General features: G+C 53.1%; 1 protein-coding gene across 2 annotated transcripts; it reads right to left on the bottom strand.

Annotated features, from left to right (window-relative positions):
• Positions 1-5,285: 5,285 nt before the first annotated feature.
• ISL1 (ISL LIM homeobox 1) lies at positions 5,286-16,615 on the bottom strand. Of its 2 annotated transcripts, XM_081131938.1 has the most exons (6): positions 16,318-16,615; positions 15,241-15,430; positions 12,332-12,591; positions 10,298-10,584; positions 8,942-9,109; positions 5,286-6,932 (listed from the first exon to the last, which is right to left on the bottom strand). In XM_081131938.1, exons 1-6 carry the CDS (start codon positions 16,343-16,345, stop codon positions 6,816-6,818), a joined length of 1,050 nt encoding a protein of 349 aa, XP_080988064.1. In that variant the 5' UTR covers positions 16,346-16,615; the 3' UTR covers positions 5,286-6,815. The 2 variants fall into 2 exon arrangements, with proteins under 2 accessions (XP_080988064.1, XP_080988065.1); XM_081131939.1 differs by lacking the exons at positions 15,241-15,430; positions 16,318-16,615 and adding an exon at positions 12,767-13,759.
• Between the last annotated feature and the right edge of the window lie 220 nt (positions 16,616-16,835).

Here is a 16,835-nt window from a genome sequence, read left to right as displayed (position 1 = left end):
CCCAGAACTGTGAGAAAGTACGTATTAACACTTTGAAGAAATATTCATTAAAAAGCTACTGGGAAAAAGTAAAATCCTTCACGGTCCTTAAAAGTTAATTCCCACCGTATTTTACTTTATCATATTTGGAGGCCTGTCTAGCATTATCTCCATCTACCTGCTGGTTTCAAACAACACTTTGTATTTGTGACAGGTCAAAATAAACAGCCACTCTCACCCATGAGAAAAAGAAAAGTCAGTGCCCCACTTACAGTGAAGGATTATTTTCTGGAGAAAGAAATGCTGTGTTTTTTTTTTTTCTTTTTTCAATCTCCTTTCAGAAATCCTTCAATTTCATGAAACCTGGTTTGTTTGGCTTTGTTTTTTTTTTATTATTTCTGAGGACACACAGTCCCCAGGCCGGGGCCAGGCAGAATAGCAGGCAGTGGCTTTGCAGAGGCCCCGGGGCTGGGAGACCTGGCGGCTGTGTTACCACCACCTCGGGCACAGGACCCCACTGCCCTCACCTACAGGTATGGTTCCTCTCCAAGGGGCAGGATTGCCAGTGACACACACACACACACACACACCCCTAAAGTTGTCTGCAAACTAGAGCAGGTAACAAACAGGCCGCAGCTGGGAACTCGCTCTCTTTTTTTTTTGAAACAACAAAAATTTTCATAGGGAAGAACCAAGATAATAATTAACTTCACTCAATGAATTTGAAAGGAGAGCCACAAAATCCGTGGTTGTACATCCCCAAGCTTGGCTACTGGTCATTGCAAGTTCTGTCCCCGAGGGGGTGGGGAGCCCCTGCGGATCCCGGGGGGCCTGCCGGGTGCAGCCCAGGGACATGCTCAGGAAAACGCGGGGGTGTCCGCCGCCCTTGGCGCCCCGCCGCTCGCTCGGGGACACCCTGTCCAGGACGGTGACGCATCTTTCACGGCACATGGGGGGGGGCAGTGGAAGGAGCTCAGGACCGCACTAAATGTTTCCACTGATGGCCCTTGAGTCCCAGCCCACTGACCCCGCACCCCATTAGTGGCCATCGCGCGGAACTGTCATTTCCAGGCAGCGAGGGCAGGCGCGGGGTTTGGCCGGACGCGTAGCCCCAGCTGTCCCCGCGTCCCTCCCCGGCCCCCGCACCTGGGGCGGGACGGAGAGCGGGGGCGGCGGGTTTCCGCGGGTCCCCAGGCCCCGGCCGGGAGGGAGCGGAGTCGCGCGCCCCGGGGCGGGGGCACCGCGGCCACCAGGCCCCCGCCCTCCGCGGGCGTCCGCGGGCGCAGCGCGGGGCGGGCGCGCGGGGCGGGCGCGCGGGGCGGGCGCGCGGGGCCCAGGTGCCGGTGGCGCTGCGCCGGGCGCGCCGGGAGCGCCTCTCCGGCTGATCCCAGGGAGAGATAAGCCGCCGCCGGGCCACCGGCTCTGTCTAGACTCGCGACCTCACAAGTCAAGCGCCTTGTTTGGATTAGCGCTCCAGATCTGCCAACCTGGCGGGCTCCCGAGAGGCGGCCGGCGACGCCCCGGTCCCCCCGCGGACCGCCGCTGTCCCTGCTGTCGGGGACCCGGGAGCACTCGCCGCGGGGCGCTCAGGCCGGTGCGGGTCCCCCGATGCCCCGCTCCGGGCCCCCAGCCTGGGCGCGCTCAGGCGGCCCGCCCGCCGGACGCGGGGGCGCAGCGGAGGGGGCCCTGGGCACCCGCCTCCCCGAGTTGCGCAGGTCCCCCGATCCTCAGGGAGCAGCGTCGACGCGCCCTTTTTGATCAAGCGAAGGGCTCCGGGGCCTGGAGAGGGCCCCCCCTCCCCGGGGGCTCTCGTGGGGCGCGGGGAGGGGCAGGTCGGGGCGCCTTTTCTCCCCACCTGGCCAAAAGCAGCCTCCCCCCCCCCCGCACATGCCTCCCCCCAAATCCAGGCGTCCCCCAGGCGCGGAAAGGTGGCTTTTCTCTCCGGAGCGCTCAGCGTGCCCCTGCTTGGCGCTTTTGCAGAGGGACCAGCGCGCAGAAAGATTTGCAAAACAAATCTTCAGAATAAGAAGAATCCAATAGTCTCAAGTGCAGCTGGGGAGGGGGGAGTGCCTTCTCCAAGGCACAGAACCTGGCTTCTTGGAGCCAACAGCCTAAGCGCCTGCAAAATTAAAGGCCCGGCGGTTGCGGGCTCAGGGCGAGCCCCGCGCCCCGCGCCCCGGGGGCCAGCGTCTCGTCTGCGCCCCAGCCCGAGGTGTGGGGAGACCCGCCGTCGGCGGCGCGGGCGCTGTGAAGTTTATGTTTGTGGCGCCTGGGCTCCCACAGCCATTCGGGGGCTCGCTCCGTTATCAAGAAAACAACAATCAGGACGGATCAGTAAACAGAATCGGCCGCCAGCGCCCCGAGTGAACGACTTGCATTTTGGTTTAAAGACACCGGCCCACACTGTACAGGTTAAATCGTTTTTATTTTCAATAGTCAAGAGGATTCAAGATTTGGGATCACTTTCGGAAGGAACACTTTTTTTTTTTTTTTTTTTAATGAAAGCACAAAAACATTCCCTCCCCCCACCCTTTTCTCCCTGGAGCCCCCAAAGAAAATGGGACTCGCCCTGTTGTGATGTAACCTTTGACTGTTGATGAGCAGAGAGGCAGTAAATAGGAAACGACTAGAACTTGGGGGTAATTTGGATCAGGAGTCTCATTTACAGAAGGTGACTACCCTGAACTCTACAAATCAGAAAATAAGCACTTTCTGCTTAGTTTCCTTACATTAGGGGTGAGATTAAAAACCTTAACTGGCTGGGTTCCACCCAAACTGAGCTTTTCTGGTGGTTTGGATTGAGTTTTCACTTAAAAAAATAAATAAATAAAATGGAAAAGGCTAGGTAAATCCACATGGGACTTACAAGATATTTCAATGAGAACGATCTCACATGGCTTAAAATTCAAGGTGCTAGGGAAATGCAAAGTACTTCTAGGTACCTTAAAAGCACATTGTCTTTCTGGCTGGAAGTCAAAAGCATAAGATAGACCCGAAAAGAGGTCATTAAGATCGGTTTAACAATCAGGGTGAACAGAGGCGTCTTTTAATATTGAATTCCGCAAACGTTGTGAACGGGTAAGGGGGTGCACACACCCCCACGGAATCTCCAACCATCAGCAATGTTATTTCAGTGAAGACAAAAATACCGTCAAATATATGATTCTAACTGAGGAAGGACCTGTTTTTAATGGTAAGAAAAGCCGGGTCCATGTGACGGAGAGGAAAGGCTGCAATAGGCCACTGCTCTGAAACAATAGGGGGGAAATCCTGTCTGTAAGAGCCTGGATATTGATACGGATCCCCGACTTACGGGGAGGCCCTGGGCGTTTCAGCTGCATGACATCTTAGCTTGCAGAAGCTGCAGGAAATGAGTCATAATGTCCAGAAGGAAGAATTCAGAGTAATCAGGGGAGAAGGGATCGAAGATCATAGCAGACGGGAAGGATTTCATTAGAAGACACAGCTCGGAACTCAGCCTCCAGAGGTGGGCAGGGGGAAAGGGGAGCGCGCCCAGGAGATGGTTTGCAAACAAGGAGACGTTTCAGCTCCGCATCTAGAGCACATGCTGAGGAGTCTAGAAGGGAACACACCTTTCCTATGAATAATAAAAGAGCTAGAATGCTATCGACCCATCAATCCATTCTCAGCCATCGGGCAACAAACATCTTGAAGCCAGGGAGCGGAAGCCAAATCATTCATCATCACTCCCCCTCCCAAATTACGGTACTTAAATTCAAGCTGTGGACTTCAGAAGAGACTGACGTCTCTATATGTAAAACATCACCTCCTCCCCCATCCCCAGCCCTAATCTTAGAAATAAATGTCAGGATGATAAAGCGTCGCAAAGATGGGTGCCTGGAAGAAGAAGTCCCTCCGCTGCATTCAAACCCTAAAGAAAGGTGTTTTGTTTCTTTCCATCTCCAGGTCCTGAGTTGTCAAAAGGGCCCACCAGAGGCCAGGGCTGGGGAAGGGCATTTAATGACCGGGGCTCTGGCGATCAGCAACTGCGCGTGCACCCTGGCACCAGTGTTCACGCCGGACCTGCTGTCCTGACAGCTGAGTTACTAGCAGTCCCAGGTGTGGTGAGGGAACCAGAAAGGCAGACAGAGTCAAGTCCACAGCAAGAAAGAGAGAAGGGAGGGAAAAGAAAAGGGGAGTGAGAAGGGAGACGGGGCTTCCCCACCACCACGGAGAAGATCTGGGTGAGATAAGACATAACTCCTGTTTTTCTCAACAGACTACAAAGCCATGATTACTGCGGCCGAATTATTACCCCTCTGTCAAGAATTAGACACAACAATCAAAGTAATCAACAGGCATGGCTAATGCACTGTAACGTTTTCAATGCAAAGTTTGTTTTCTCTCTGCCCCCACGTGAGAGCCTGTAATTAACCCGTTCTGTAGACCGATGATGCCAAACAAAAGCCTAATTGAGCCTCCTTTCCGTGACTTGCAAGCAGGTTTGGGAAGGGGGACAGCGAGCGACCTGGGGACCCAGGAGCCAGCCAGGGGCTGGTCTCCGCCCTGCTCCCTGGCAGGGGTCCGAGGGGCACAAGCCACAGGCACACGATTAGGGTACGTTTGCTTTCGTATTTTTTACAAGTTCTCAGATGTTTAAACCGGCATTACACTCGAGCACGTTCAAATGAATCCACTTTCTAAAGGGTCAAAGTATCAGGGGGGAGGGGGGCAGGTGGAACCCCAAATCCTAACTTGACACCCGCAAACCAAGCAGCAGCACTCAGAGGCCTGATTTTGGACAGGGCCACTTACCTGTCCCTGGGTGCAGGCTCGCACACAGGGACTGCTGCTAAACGCCAGGGGGACACGTGTTAGGGGGCAAGTCCTCTGGGCTTGCAGAGCTCGAGACCGGCCCCTATCCCATAAAAGGCGGATCCCCAACAGAGCCTCCCCGGCATGCTCAGACCCAGCCAGTCACCCCTCCAAGGTTTTTGGAATTGGCATTGGGGGAGAAGACAGGGGTGGGCGCGATTAGGAAACAAGTTGGGCACAGGGTGGGGGAGAGGCAAGAAGACACACAGGCTGGCTGGTCTGGGAATTGCTGAGAAAACTCTCTCCTCTCTGGGCCCCTTCTTCCTGCGCAAATAAAAAGGCATTTCTCAATCGGCTGACAGCCGCCACTGGTAAATAATGGTCATACCTCACTGGCGAGGCAGAAAGCCTCTCTTTTAGCAAGAGCTTATGCTTGAAATATGGGTCATTTCAACAGTCCTAAGCAGGAGACTTTGGTATAAAGAGAGCACTTACTCTAAGAAAATAAAATAGTGACTCAGAAACCAAAACCCATTTGAAGCAGGACCCTCTTTTTATTTGGGGTGGGGTGGGGGGGAGAGGGCAAGAAAAGAGACAGGAGGAAGGAAAGGTGGGGCGCCGGCAGGAGGACAGCATCTTATTGTCAAAAACCAGTAATATTATTACAGCTGAGAGCTAAAGGCTTCCCACCAGGGTTGGTCCCACTATTGCAAAGCAAACCGGCAAGCTCAGCCTCAACTATTGGTAGGGAAACACCGCAGGACCGTCCGTTTACCCCTCACATGCAGCACTTAATTTCAGACATTTTAACGGTTTACTTGTAAACATATAAAAGAGGGACCCTGGATCATCGCGTGTATTTATTTATCTATGCCAAACGTTTATTAGTGAAATAGTCCTGAAGATATCATCCTACATATGGCGCTTTGATTTCACATATTTAAGAAAAAAAATGACAAAACACATAGAATTAGACATATAATTCAAAGACCACGGTACAACCTTTATCTTCTTTTTTTTTTTCTTTTTACTTCAGCAAACAAAAAAAAATGTCAAATGACATGAAAAGTGGCAAGTCTTCCGACAATAAATAATAAATTACTTTATAATTTTTGCAATGCAAGAGCAAACAAAAAAAAAATGTTTCCTTTTTTTTTTTTCCTCTTTATTTCCAGAGAAAGAGAGAAAGAGAGAGAGAGAGAGAGAAAACAGTCATTTTAACCAATAACTATACACATCTTTGGGGGGAAAGTTCTTGGACAGACACAAGTCAAACACAATCCCGAGACGCTTGTGGCAAAATAGAGGTAACCTTGTTGCAATGCTTTATAAGTTGGTTTTTAAATCTGAATTCAAAAACCTTTAAAGTCGCTTCAGACTTCTTGATAGAGGATGGATCTCAAAAAAAAAAAAAAAATAATAGAGGGGGCCGGGGGAGAGAGGGGCAAAAGGAAAAGAGAAACCAGCTACAGGACATGCTAAGAAACCCAGGACTTCAATGAACCCCTCGTTAAAGTCAACTGAAAACATCGCAAACCCACGCAGCTCCGCCTCCCTGAAAGGGCTCCTGCAGCCGAGGAGGCCGGTTTCTCCTGCGCCGGCTGCTCGCTGGGGCTCCCGCTGGGCCGGCCAAGGACCAACACAGAAACAGCACCATTCAGGAAAGGACGCACTAGGAAATCTACTCCTGCTTCCCGCTAGATGTGCAGTGAAATGAAAAGCCTTTTTTTTTGAGATCCTTGAATATAAATCCTCTATGTTTTAAAAACGTCTTTTTTTTTTTTTCAGTACTCCTAAGGTCATTGGATAGCATATGTTGGGTTTGGGTTTCTCGTTTGTTGTTTGTTTTAATTCTAGTAAAATCCCATGATTGTCTTCACAGTGTTGCTACCATATTACCTTGTCATTAAAACAGACTTCGTGCATTTCATGGAGCATTCGTTTTCTCAACTCAGCTTTCACTGACTGGGTCATTAAATACTTTTGTTTCGGAGTTCAGCGTTATAGTTTCCCACTGTCTCCAACGGGGAAGGAAAACAATACATCTGAGTGAATGTTCCTCAGGCCTCGATAGGACTGGCGACCATGCTGTTGGGTGTATCTGGGAGCTGAGAGGACATCGACGCCACTTCGCTGCCGGTGGAATTAGAGCCCGGGCCTCCTTCGGAAAAATTGACCTGCGTGGAAGGTTGAGAAATGAATAAAGCAGGCTTTGATCACGTTCACGAAAGGGTGATAAAGTCGTCCCGTGTATGTGTATACAAGTATCTGCGTGTGCAGACGGACAGATGTGTAGAGAGAGATATCCGGGTGTGTAATTCAATTTTTAACAGCCCTAAAGAAAGCCTAGAAAGAAAAGGAGTTGAGAAGAAATCCTCTCGCTTTCCCATCTTCCAAGAGAACTGTTTTAACTGAAGCGGAATTCCCAACATTGTGTTGCATTAAATTATTTAAGAACAAACATGCTTCCCACTGTAAAATGGCATCTCCTCTCTACCACGCATGCTCCAAAAAAAACTGTCCTGCCAGCTACGTGCTGCCCTGGGAGCAGGCGAGGTCTCGTCTCCAGGCATCCAAGCCTCTCTTCTTGAGTTGGAAAATCCACACGCACGCTCAGGTCGCTCAGATGCTGGGACGGGCGATTCAGAGGCGGCTCCCATAACAATGATGAACTCCTCAGAGGGCTCACGGCCCGGGCCCCTTCCCTGTGGGTCCTGCAGGCTGTTGGCCTTTCTCTGTCTCTCTCTCTCTTTCCCTTTAAATCAGGCTCTTCCTCCCGAGAGGAGACCCATATATTATAACGTCATCGCATTATAAATATCTGGCTCCTCTTGAGCTGAGAAAGTCCTGTGTTGCTGTTGTAAAGATCCTTCCCTACCCAGCCTCCTGCTTGGTTCCCACTTCCTTCTGCTCACATCTGTCATAAAGGTTCAGGAGCGGCCCTGCACCCTCCCCTGCCTGCCTTCTAGGATCCAGGTTTCACTCAAATAACTCAGAAGATTGACCTGATTTGAAAATAAGTTATTTTTCCCAATTCCAGAGTCTACCTTCCTTTCTACCCTGTTAAACTTTCCCATTGGGAGGTCAAGGGACTTCTTAAATTTTCCTAGACTGGCCCACTTGCAAACAGAAACCTGGGCCAGCCAGGCCTTTGTAATCAACCACTGACTGGCCCATTACCTACCTGCTACCACCTAGGACAAAAAGGCCCTCCAGGTAAACGTGAGGGTAAAACGCTAACCTCAACTAAACCTTTATTTCCAAGGAGAGGAACATGTTTTTAGGATAGACCTAGCGTTATACAGCAAGATTTTCTAGGGCTGTTTACAAGTTAAGAAGAGAATCTTACGTGAACATAGTATCACAAAGGACATATTTAATCATCTCATTTATCTGGACTCTTAGCCTTTTGTCGGCAAAAGGTGAGTTCATTTTCTCTTTTCCGGATGTGTAAAGCATATTAATACTAAACAGATTTTCACGTGTTATCTCTCTGATTGGTAGAACTCATGTTCCTTTTGCTACACACATGCTCTACAGCATGTCATTATGTATGAAATTTGAACTCGTTCACACACTTAAAAATGTTTAAGCAGCCCTACACTTTAGATTAAGACAGTCCCAGAAAGGGACATAGTAACAAAAAAGTATCAATCATGTCTTTGAATAATAACTAAGATCTTTCTTGATATACCTGAAACCGGCACCGGACAGATGCCTGCGGCCCACGGATAATGGCATTGATTACGCAGGTTCACATTATTACAATTGACTTAGGCCCTTAAACGCACCATTCCCCAGGAGCTGAGGCGGGAGGAAATTCACTAACTGCTGATTAAAATGTCAAGGTGCTCTCTAAAGTCCCTTCTCACTCTGGAGTCTAAGGCACAATTTGGCAACCCTGTCGGCTTCCCAGGCACGTCTACTTTGTTAGGCACCTTGAAGTTAATCCATCAGAGCAGGGCTGACAGAAAATGCAGCCAATGTGGTCAAATGATGAACTCTCATAAAAGGGACTCGCAGGAGGTTTGTTTTCCTTTGGAGCTGCCTCCGACTCTTCACCACCCGGCCCTCATCTCTGCCCAACCCTGGGGCCTGGGAGGCACCCGCCCCCCACAGAATCCCTTAAACCAGAACCTCCTTCCCGGTGGAGATTCAGCCCCTCACGCTGGGAGCTGACACTTACCAGTTGCTGAAAAGCAGGCTGATCTATGTCACTCTGCAAGGCAAAGTCACTCAGTACTTTCCAAGGTGGCTGGTAACTCTGCACCTCCACGGGGTTTGCCTGTAAGCCTCCGTCGTGTCTCTCGGGACTGGCAGCCACCATGGGCGTTCCTGTCATCCCCTGGATATTCTGCGAAGAGCCCCCCCACCCAGTCCCAACATGTTAATGAGCAAACTCCCTCCCTCCATTGTCTGCACAGGCTAAACAAATATGCCCAGGTATTATCTTATCTATATGGCGGCCTTTATTGACTCTGTTAATCTGCTCTGCGTATGGATATTAGCAGGAGTTCGGGTTTCTTTTACTGCGTTTTGTTTTTCTGCTTTCGTGGGCCGGACTCTTAGGTCGGCTTGGACCTCATTAAACCAAATTCTACTACGACTTTCTTCTTTCTTTCCCTTACTCTCACGGCTTATCCCAGTTCCTCCTGACGCATCCCAGGCCACGGAGAGCTCAGGCAGGATGGGCCTCCATTCAGCTCTAGACTGGGCAGTTTCAGTTAGATTTTCACTTAGATTTTTCTCCAGGCGGCTCTCCCTGCGGGGCCAACCCCCATCCTCAAGCCTTGGGGTCTGGTGCCTATTGTGCTGTTAAGCACTAACCAACTTAGAAAGTGCCCTGGCCCAGGCTTGGCCAGCCTGCCAAGTTTAATGACAGGGGGTTTTATGGCATTTAAAAATAGGGCCAAAGCAGTAAAAAGCAAAAGGGGGGAAAAAAGGAACTCTTCAGGTTAATTTAACCAGAAGGCCTGTGGGGTGGGTGCTGCTGTGGGTGGGTAATACTGCCAGGGGCCTGACATCTCTGGAGGCCTGGGCTTGACCTTGAGCTGAGAGTGCCCTGTTTTTGCGGATCACCTTGGGGGACCTCACAGGCCTCAAGGTGTTGCAGAAGCCCTAGCCAGGCGTGGGGTGGGAGACTGGGGACCCCAGGGTGACCCCCCCAAACCCTGAATATCATAGGAGGCCAAGTCCCTGTCCCGCCCTCCTCTCCAGTCCACGGGGAGCTGAGGGCCTGAATGTCAAAACCAGAGCCAGGCCTTGCTGCGCCTGCCCACGGAGGGGTCGCTGCGCGGGTGGGGGCGATGCTGACGCGCAGGAGCCCACCCACGCAGGCCGGGGCCGCCGGCGGCCGCTGGCACCAGCAGAAGCGCCCCTGCCCGCACCACACACAGGCCAGGCAGGTCCCGGGTTGCGCCTCCCCGGGCCTGGGTGCGGGTGAGGCTGCTGCTCCGCGGCTGGAGGGAAGCCGCCCGCGCGCCACCTGGGCGGCCGGCGGGCACCTGGGCGCGCCCCTGCTCCCCGCGGTCCCCGCACTCACGGTTTTGTCATTGGGCTGCTGCTGCTGCAGCTGCTTCATCATGATGCTCCGCTTCTTGTCCTTGCACCGCTTGTTTTGAAACCAGACCCGGATCACGCGGGGGCTCAGGCCCGTCATCTCCACCAGCTGCTCCTTCATGAGCGCGTCGGGCCGCGGGTTGGCGGCGTAGCAGGTCCGCAGGGTGTGCAGCTGCTTCTCGTTGAGCACGGTCCGCACGCGCGTGGTCTTCTCGGGCTGCTTGTGGACGTGGGGCCGCAGGGCCGGCTGCCGCGCGGAGATGGGCTCGGCTGCGGGCAAGGGGCGCTGTGAGCGCGGGGAGCCGGCGCCGGTGCGCGCGGCTCGGGGACCACGGCCGAGCTCTGCAGCCGCCCCAAAGCGGGGCCGGCAGAGGCAGAATGAGGTCTCGCTCTCCAGTCTCAGAGGTCAAAACGGAGTAAAGCGCCCGGGGACCCTGCCGCGGCCCCTGCTCTGTCAACACAAAGGGGCGCGCGTCCCCAAGCCTGTCCCCCTGCTCGCAGCAGGGCTGGCCTCTTTCAGCGCCGTTTCTCCGCCCTCCTGGCCTTTCCTAGTGTCCAGACAGGGCCCAGGTCACACCAAGTGCCCCCCTCCCTCCGCCTCTGGGCCCTTGGGCGAAGGTCACAGAGGGTACCCGGGAAGGTAACGCAGAGCACCCCAGTGACAGCCGGAGCCTCTGCACCAGCCAGGACGTCGGCGACAGGGAGGCCCAGGAGCATTCTGCCAGGAAGCCTTGAACTTCGGTCTCCTCGGGCCTCTCCTGTCAAGGGGCTCGAGAAATTGGGTATTTTGGCCATCTCTCCAGTCCTTGATCTGTCTTAGGACTGAATCTACCTGGATGCTCCTGAACCGGGCTGACCCCCCCCCCCCCCCCCCCCCCGCCAAGCAAAGGAAAACTGAAACTCTGTTGAGCAGCGGGGGATCCAGATAAGGCCAGCTGGGAAGTGTCTGTCTCCTGACTCGGTCCCAAGGCTCCGGCCTCCAACGTGTTTCCCCACAAGCAGACCACAGGTAGCACTGAACAGAAGCTGCCCCCCTCTGGCTCTGCCCCCCTCCCTGCCCCCACGCAAGCAAGTCACAAATCCCCCCCTCAGGCAGGACTCAGAGCTTCCAGCAGGCAGGGGGGTGAGCCGCAGCTTCCCGGCCAGGCTGTAGTGGGAACTGATCCTCTGAAAGCCCTCGGGGCAGATCCCTTCATGACCGGAAGGCAGGGCTGGAAACGTCGTCTGTCTCCTCTCCCGGGGGCACCCCCCCCCCCAGGCCCACCTTGCTGTTTCCACCCTCCTTCCCGGGGAAAGGCTCTCTGATCTGTAGGGTACAAATCCCACACCTTCCAGGACCCCCTAGGGTCAGGTCAACACCTTATGGGGTCAATTTAGTGTTACAGCCACAGGCCCGAAGATGAAATTCTCACCAAATCACTTAGAATGAATGGTTTAAAGAGGCAGGCTCCCTTTAAAAGGCAATTACTGCAGATTAGCTTGTTGACAGTTTTAAATTACAGCTCCGTGCAAGGGCCTGCAGCTACTAAGACTGCCTCTTTTCACGTTCATTTTCTCACAAAAGGATAAAAGTAAATTTTGAAAACGGTTGGGAGTGCGGGGCAGTTGGCAAGGAAAAGGGATTTGAGAGGCGAGGTGACTTAAGGCCACCGAAACTTCCTTCACTGGGTTAAGGGAGGAAGCTCGGGAGGCCCAGGGCTCCACCCCTTTAATTAGGCGGCGGGAGCTGCGGCCCGTCCGCGGCGAGCCCCGGCCCGAAGGCCAAGGTGAGCCCGGGCGCTCCGGGGGCGCGTGTCCACACGCGTGCGCGCGCGGGGCACATTCGTGTGCGCCCACCTTAGACACGCAGACCTCCAAGAGGAAAGGGGACCGGGAGCGCCCTGAACCTTCTTGCTGCCGGAGCGAAACCCTGCAAACTGCACCCGCTGCGCCTCCGTTAACAGCCCCGTGGCGACCCGGCCGCGCGCGCAGGGGCGCCTGCCTCCCGAGCCGGCCTCCCTCCGGGCCCCAGGAGTACCTGCCATCTGCAGCGGCCGCGCGGGGTGCAGGGGGCTGAGCGGGTCGCCCGCGCCCAGGCTGGCCCTCTCCACCACGTCGTGGTCGGCGCGGCAGAAGAGCCCGTCCTCACGCAGCGCGAACTCGTCCCCGGGGATGAGCTGGCGGCTGCAGGCCACGCAGCGGAAACACTCGATGTGGTACACCTTGGAGCGGGCGCGCATCACGAAGTCGTTCTTGCTGAAGCCGATGCTGCACTTGGCGCATTTGATCCCGTACAACCTGCGCGAGGGGGCCGGGCACGGCCGGGCCGGGAGGGAGCGGGAGAGAAGCACAGGGACAGCGGTCACTTTGGGGCGGACACTGCCCGCCCGAGACCGCCCGCCGACTACCCGGCCACAAGGCCCCAGCCACCGAAATCGGCATGAAACGGACCAGCTGGGAAAGAAGAACAGACCTGGTTAGGTCTCGCCCCCTCGCCCTCTCTCTCTCCCCTCTCCTTCTGAACCTCTGCATCTCCGTGGTACCTCTGGGTTCACGCGTCCACGCCAAGGACAAACGTCTGACGGGCTCTGTAACCTGGGCCGCGCTGGAGCGATCAGTCACAGACCCGCAGCCACCGGCCCCACACTTTCTAGAAATGCCTCTAAACCTGCAGCCAAAAGTCCTCCATCCAAGAGAAACAGACACCGTCACCCCGCTCGGGGTGCACACGCAGAAACGCACAAGCAGAACAAAATGAAACCCGAGGGTTTCGGATCCATGCGTCGCAAGTCCCCTGCAATTTCTCCGGAACTAAAGACTTCTCCGCGGCAACAATGTTAACACAAAGTTTCCTCTGCAGTCTCCCTTTCATTATTATTTTTCAGAATCTGCTTCTGCTCCCCGCAATCCTTTTACAGGGGCTGAAGCATCTACCTCGATTTCAGTTTACTTGAGAGTCATGACCAGCCAGAAAAATGAAAGAAAAAAAAAAACACCACTTCTAAGGTCTTCCTCACTGCTGACCTTTCCTTTGTAGGTTCCTTCTCAGCAGTGCTGGGCCCTGTCGGTGTATCAGTAATAACAGAAGCTGGGGCATTGCTACAAAAAGACCTACAGAAAGCGGGGAGGGGGGGCACCTCACTTCCCCAAGGGGAGAAAGGCACTGGGAAATCTAAAGGATCTCTCTGTTCAGCTTTTACAAGTACAGGATTTCAAAGGGGCCAGCGCAGGCACACACACACACACACACACACACACACACAGGAGTTGAGAGAGAGAGTGGAGAGAGAAAGGTAGAAGCAATTGGCTCCTTCTACAAAGGAGTATCCAGAATTAGGCACACGCAGGTCTGTATGCAACTGAGCAAAACACTATCTCCACGGGAGTAAAGATACTGCTCCTGGAGGTGCGAAGTGAGCTCGCCCTCTCCAGAGTCTCCAGTTCACACACCGATCCAGTAAACAATGAAAAAGGCTCATTTGTCAGAGGTTAGAGGTAGATTCAAAAGTTTTGCCTCCCTCCGCCTACTCCGTGTGAGATCTGCCATTTCATAGGATGAGGGCTTTACCTTGCCGGTGACCAAACAATTTGGAAAACCCCTCCCCCTTCCCCGTCCCCCCTTCCCCATGTCCTCCCACTCTCCCCCCACCTCCATCAAAGAATTCCTAAACTTATTTTTGTGCACTGTTCAGTGGGATCTATCAAGATTCTACTCTTCCACTTCACGATTTAAAAATAAGAATAAAAAATCCTGGGCACTAAGCGAGCAGGGGAAAATTGTTAAGTGCATACTTAAATCCTGACTAAACTTTAAATAATTTCTCAGCTCCAGAAACTCCAAGACTTACAAAAGCTATTTTCTAGTTAATGGCCACTAGAGAATTTTTTAAAAAAAATATATATATATATATTTTGCTATTTTTAACATAATATCTGTTTTGCTATTGCAACAATAAAATTTTCTTCAGAAATTCAACTGGCTTCCTAAGGCATGAGATGAAGTTTCTCACACATACATACACGGGTCAGAGAAAATACCAGATTAGCAAAGCATAAAGTTTAGACGCAGAATAAATTGAAAGGAAAAAAAAAAAGTTCCTTATGTGGTTTTAGTCTTGTCAGTATGGGCAATTCCCTCATTTTATCAGTTACCAGATTTTAATGTGAGAAAGGAAGCTGTTCAATTATCTAAATATACCAATTGTTCGTAGACCGCTGATGGGCAATTTGATCTGCTCTGTCTAATTCATCAGCTCCGATAAGATAAGAAAGAAAAGACAGTCGGATGTCACCAAAGGGTTAATATTTGAAAAGATTAAATTTCCGGTCTTTTTGCAGGGGATATTCGGGTTGGTTTTTAAATTTTCCAGGTAGAAACTCTTAGCCTAAAAGTAAAAGGCTATTTTCTCCTTCAAAAACGCACGTTTGGGTCAAACTTTTATTTCTGCCCATTCCATCGACATCTCCAGAGAATCTGTTAAGTTACTAGGGAAACACCGAACTACAGTAAATCTATAGAAAAGGCACACACTGCGTGATACGACAAAAACCAGCCTTTTTAAAATTCAAGAAACCCCCAATTATCCATCTGTAAAATGTCTTGTTTGTTTGTTTTGGAAGAGGGAGGGTCACAAAGAAAAACAATCTGAGCACCACAGATTCCAGGAGCAAGGAAACAAGCTTCGGTAACCACACGATTTACGAAAACCACCATCAAATATTGCAGGGTGTTTTTTTTTGGTGGTGGTTTTTTCTCCCCCCCTCTCTCTAAAAAGTGAGATAAACAGCATAGTTTAATTTATGGAATAGGCGTCAGGGTCAACTTCTGCTTGCCAGACCCCACTCGGGCAAACTTGGCAAAAAGGCAGAGTCCCACCAAATCATAAAGGAGGCGCGGGAGAGCCAGGGCCGCCCGCAGGGGGAGGGAAGCGGCAGGTGAGGCCGTACCTGATATAGTCTCTCTTACAGTAGGTTTTCCCATCCCGCACAAAGCACGTACAGCTCTCGTCCAAATACTGATTACACTCCGCGCATTTCAAACACGCCGCGTGCCATTCCAAATCCGGAGAAACCCGCAGAATGTACTGGTCGTGGATTTGATTGCCGCAACCAACACATAGGGAAATCAGACGTTTTTCTGAAATGAAAATAAATACATGATTGACTCACCGTTTACTTCCTACAGAGATAAACACACTTTTAGTGTCGTTCTCTTATGGGGCGTACTCTGGGAGGTTTCTCTCTCTCTCCCCCCCCCCTTTTCTTCTCTCTTTTTCCTTAAAGAGTATTGCACTTTGGAATGGTAATTGAAGTGTGCCATCAAAACCCTGACTCACTGCAAAAAAGGAGGTGGAATATATGTAAAATGCAGATTTCAACAGTCGACATTTGTAAGCCTAGCACACAATCAAGCCCGTGCACTTTTGTATTTTCTTTTATCCCTCCCTCCGCCTCTCCGCCGTGTAACCGCCGGCAAAGACGTGGATAAGTCAAGTCAAAGAAAAGGTTTTGACTAGCGGCGCCGGGTGAACGCGGGGATGCCTGTTTTCCACGAGGCACGCTCTCCAACGGTACCTAGGGCTGGATATTGTTAGCACGAGCACACATCAACACAGTTGTCACTCGCTCTGCTTTGCAAGTCTAATGCTACTTCCCACCGCCGGGTATTGTACGTGCAGGCAGCCCTTTGCAACATTGTATCCTTCTCGGAGAGCTCGGGATTCCCAGGGAGGAAACCACCCCTGGGCAGCCGCGGGCCGGGGCTTCGCAGGGCGCACAGGCGAATTCAAACGCAAGGTACGACCAGTTTCCCGAGGACCAGAACCCACGGCAAAGCATGCAGGCGTGGCGGCGGCAGCAAAGGCCACCTTCCCGGTCCCCTCTCTCTCTCCTCTCTCTCTCTCTGTCTCTGTCTCTCCAGGCAATGGCTCCAACTCCGAAGAGCCCTGGGCACCCGTGCCTGAGAGCGACCCCCGCGCAGACCAGCACACCGAGCGAGCCCCACAAGGTAAAAGAGCCTCTTACTTTTTGGTGGATCTCCCATGTCTCCCATATCGGTAAGAGGGAGTAATGTCCACAGTGAAATGGTGGTTGTACGGTTGGTGAACAGCCCACAGGCAGGATGCTGGAGCTGTGGCCTGAGTGGGAGGCAGTGGCCCGGGGGCCGCCGGCGCTGAGCGAGCCGCTGCCCGGCCGCGCCGCGCCCTCGCGCGTCGGGAGTCCCAGCGGAGCGGGCGGAGCTGGCGGAGCGGCGGCGCTGCGGCGGCGGCGGACTCGGGCGGCTCGGGCGCCTCTCTCCCTTATCTCTTACTCAAACTTCTCTGCTCCAACTCAGCTCCATCGCCATTGGTCTGACGCAGCGCGCGGGGACGTCAGGCGAGCGCCGCGCCCATTGGCTGCGGGGCGCGCGGCGCAGCTGTTCTGATTATCATATTTCAGCCCCGCCGCGGCCGTGCGCCACTGGCCGCGCGGCGAGCCCGCGGCGGAGGCTTAGGGCTCCCGGGCGACGTGCTCGGGGCCCGCCGCTCGCCCCCGGCGCCGGC

Source organism: Miniopterus schreibersii, assembly GCF_964146895.1.
Source record: "Miniopterus schreibersii genome assembly, chromosome: 3".
In the NCBI taxonomy this organism is placed as follows: domain Eukaryota; kingdom Metazoa; phylum Chordata; class Mammalia; order Chiroptera; family Miniopteridae; genus Miniopterus; species Miniopterus schreibersii.
Note: the sequence above shows the minus strand (reverse complement) of the source record. Positions and strands in the feature narration are given on the sequence as shown.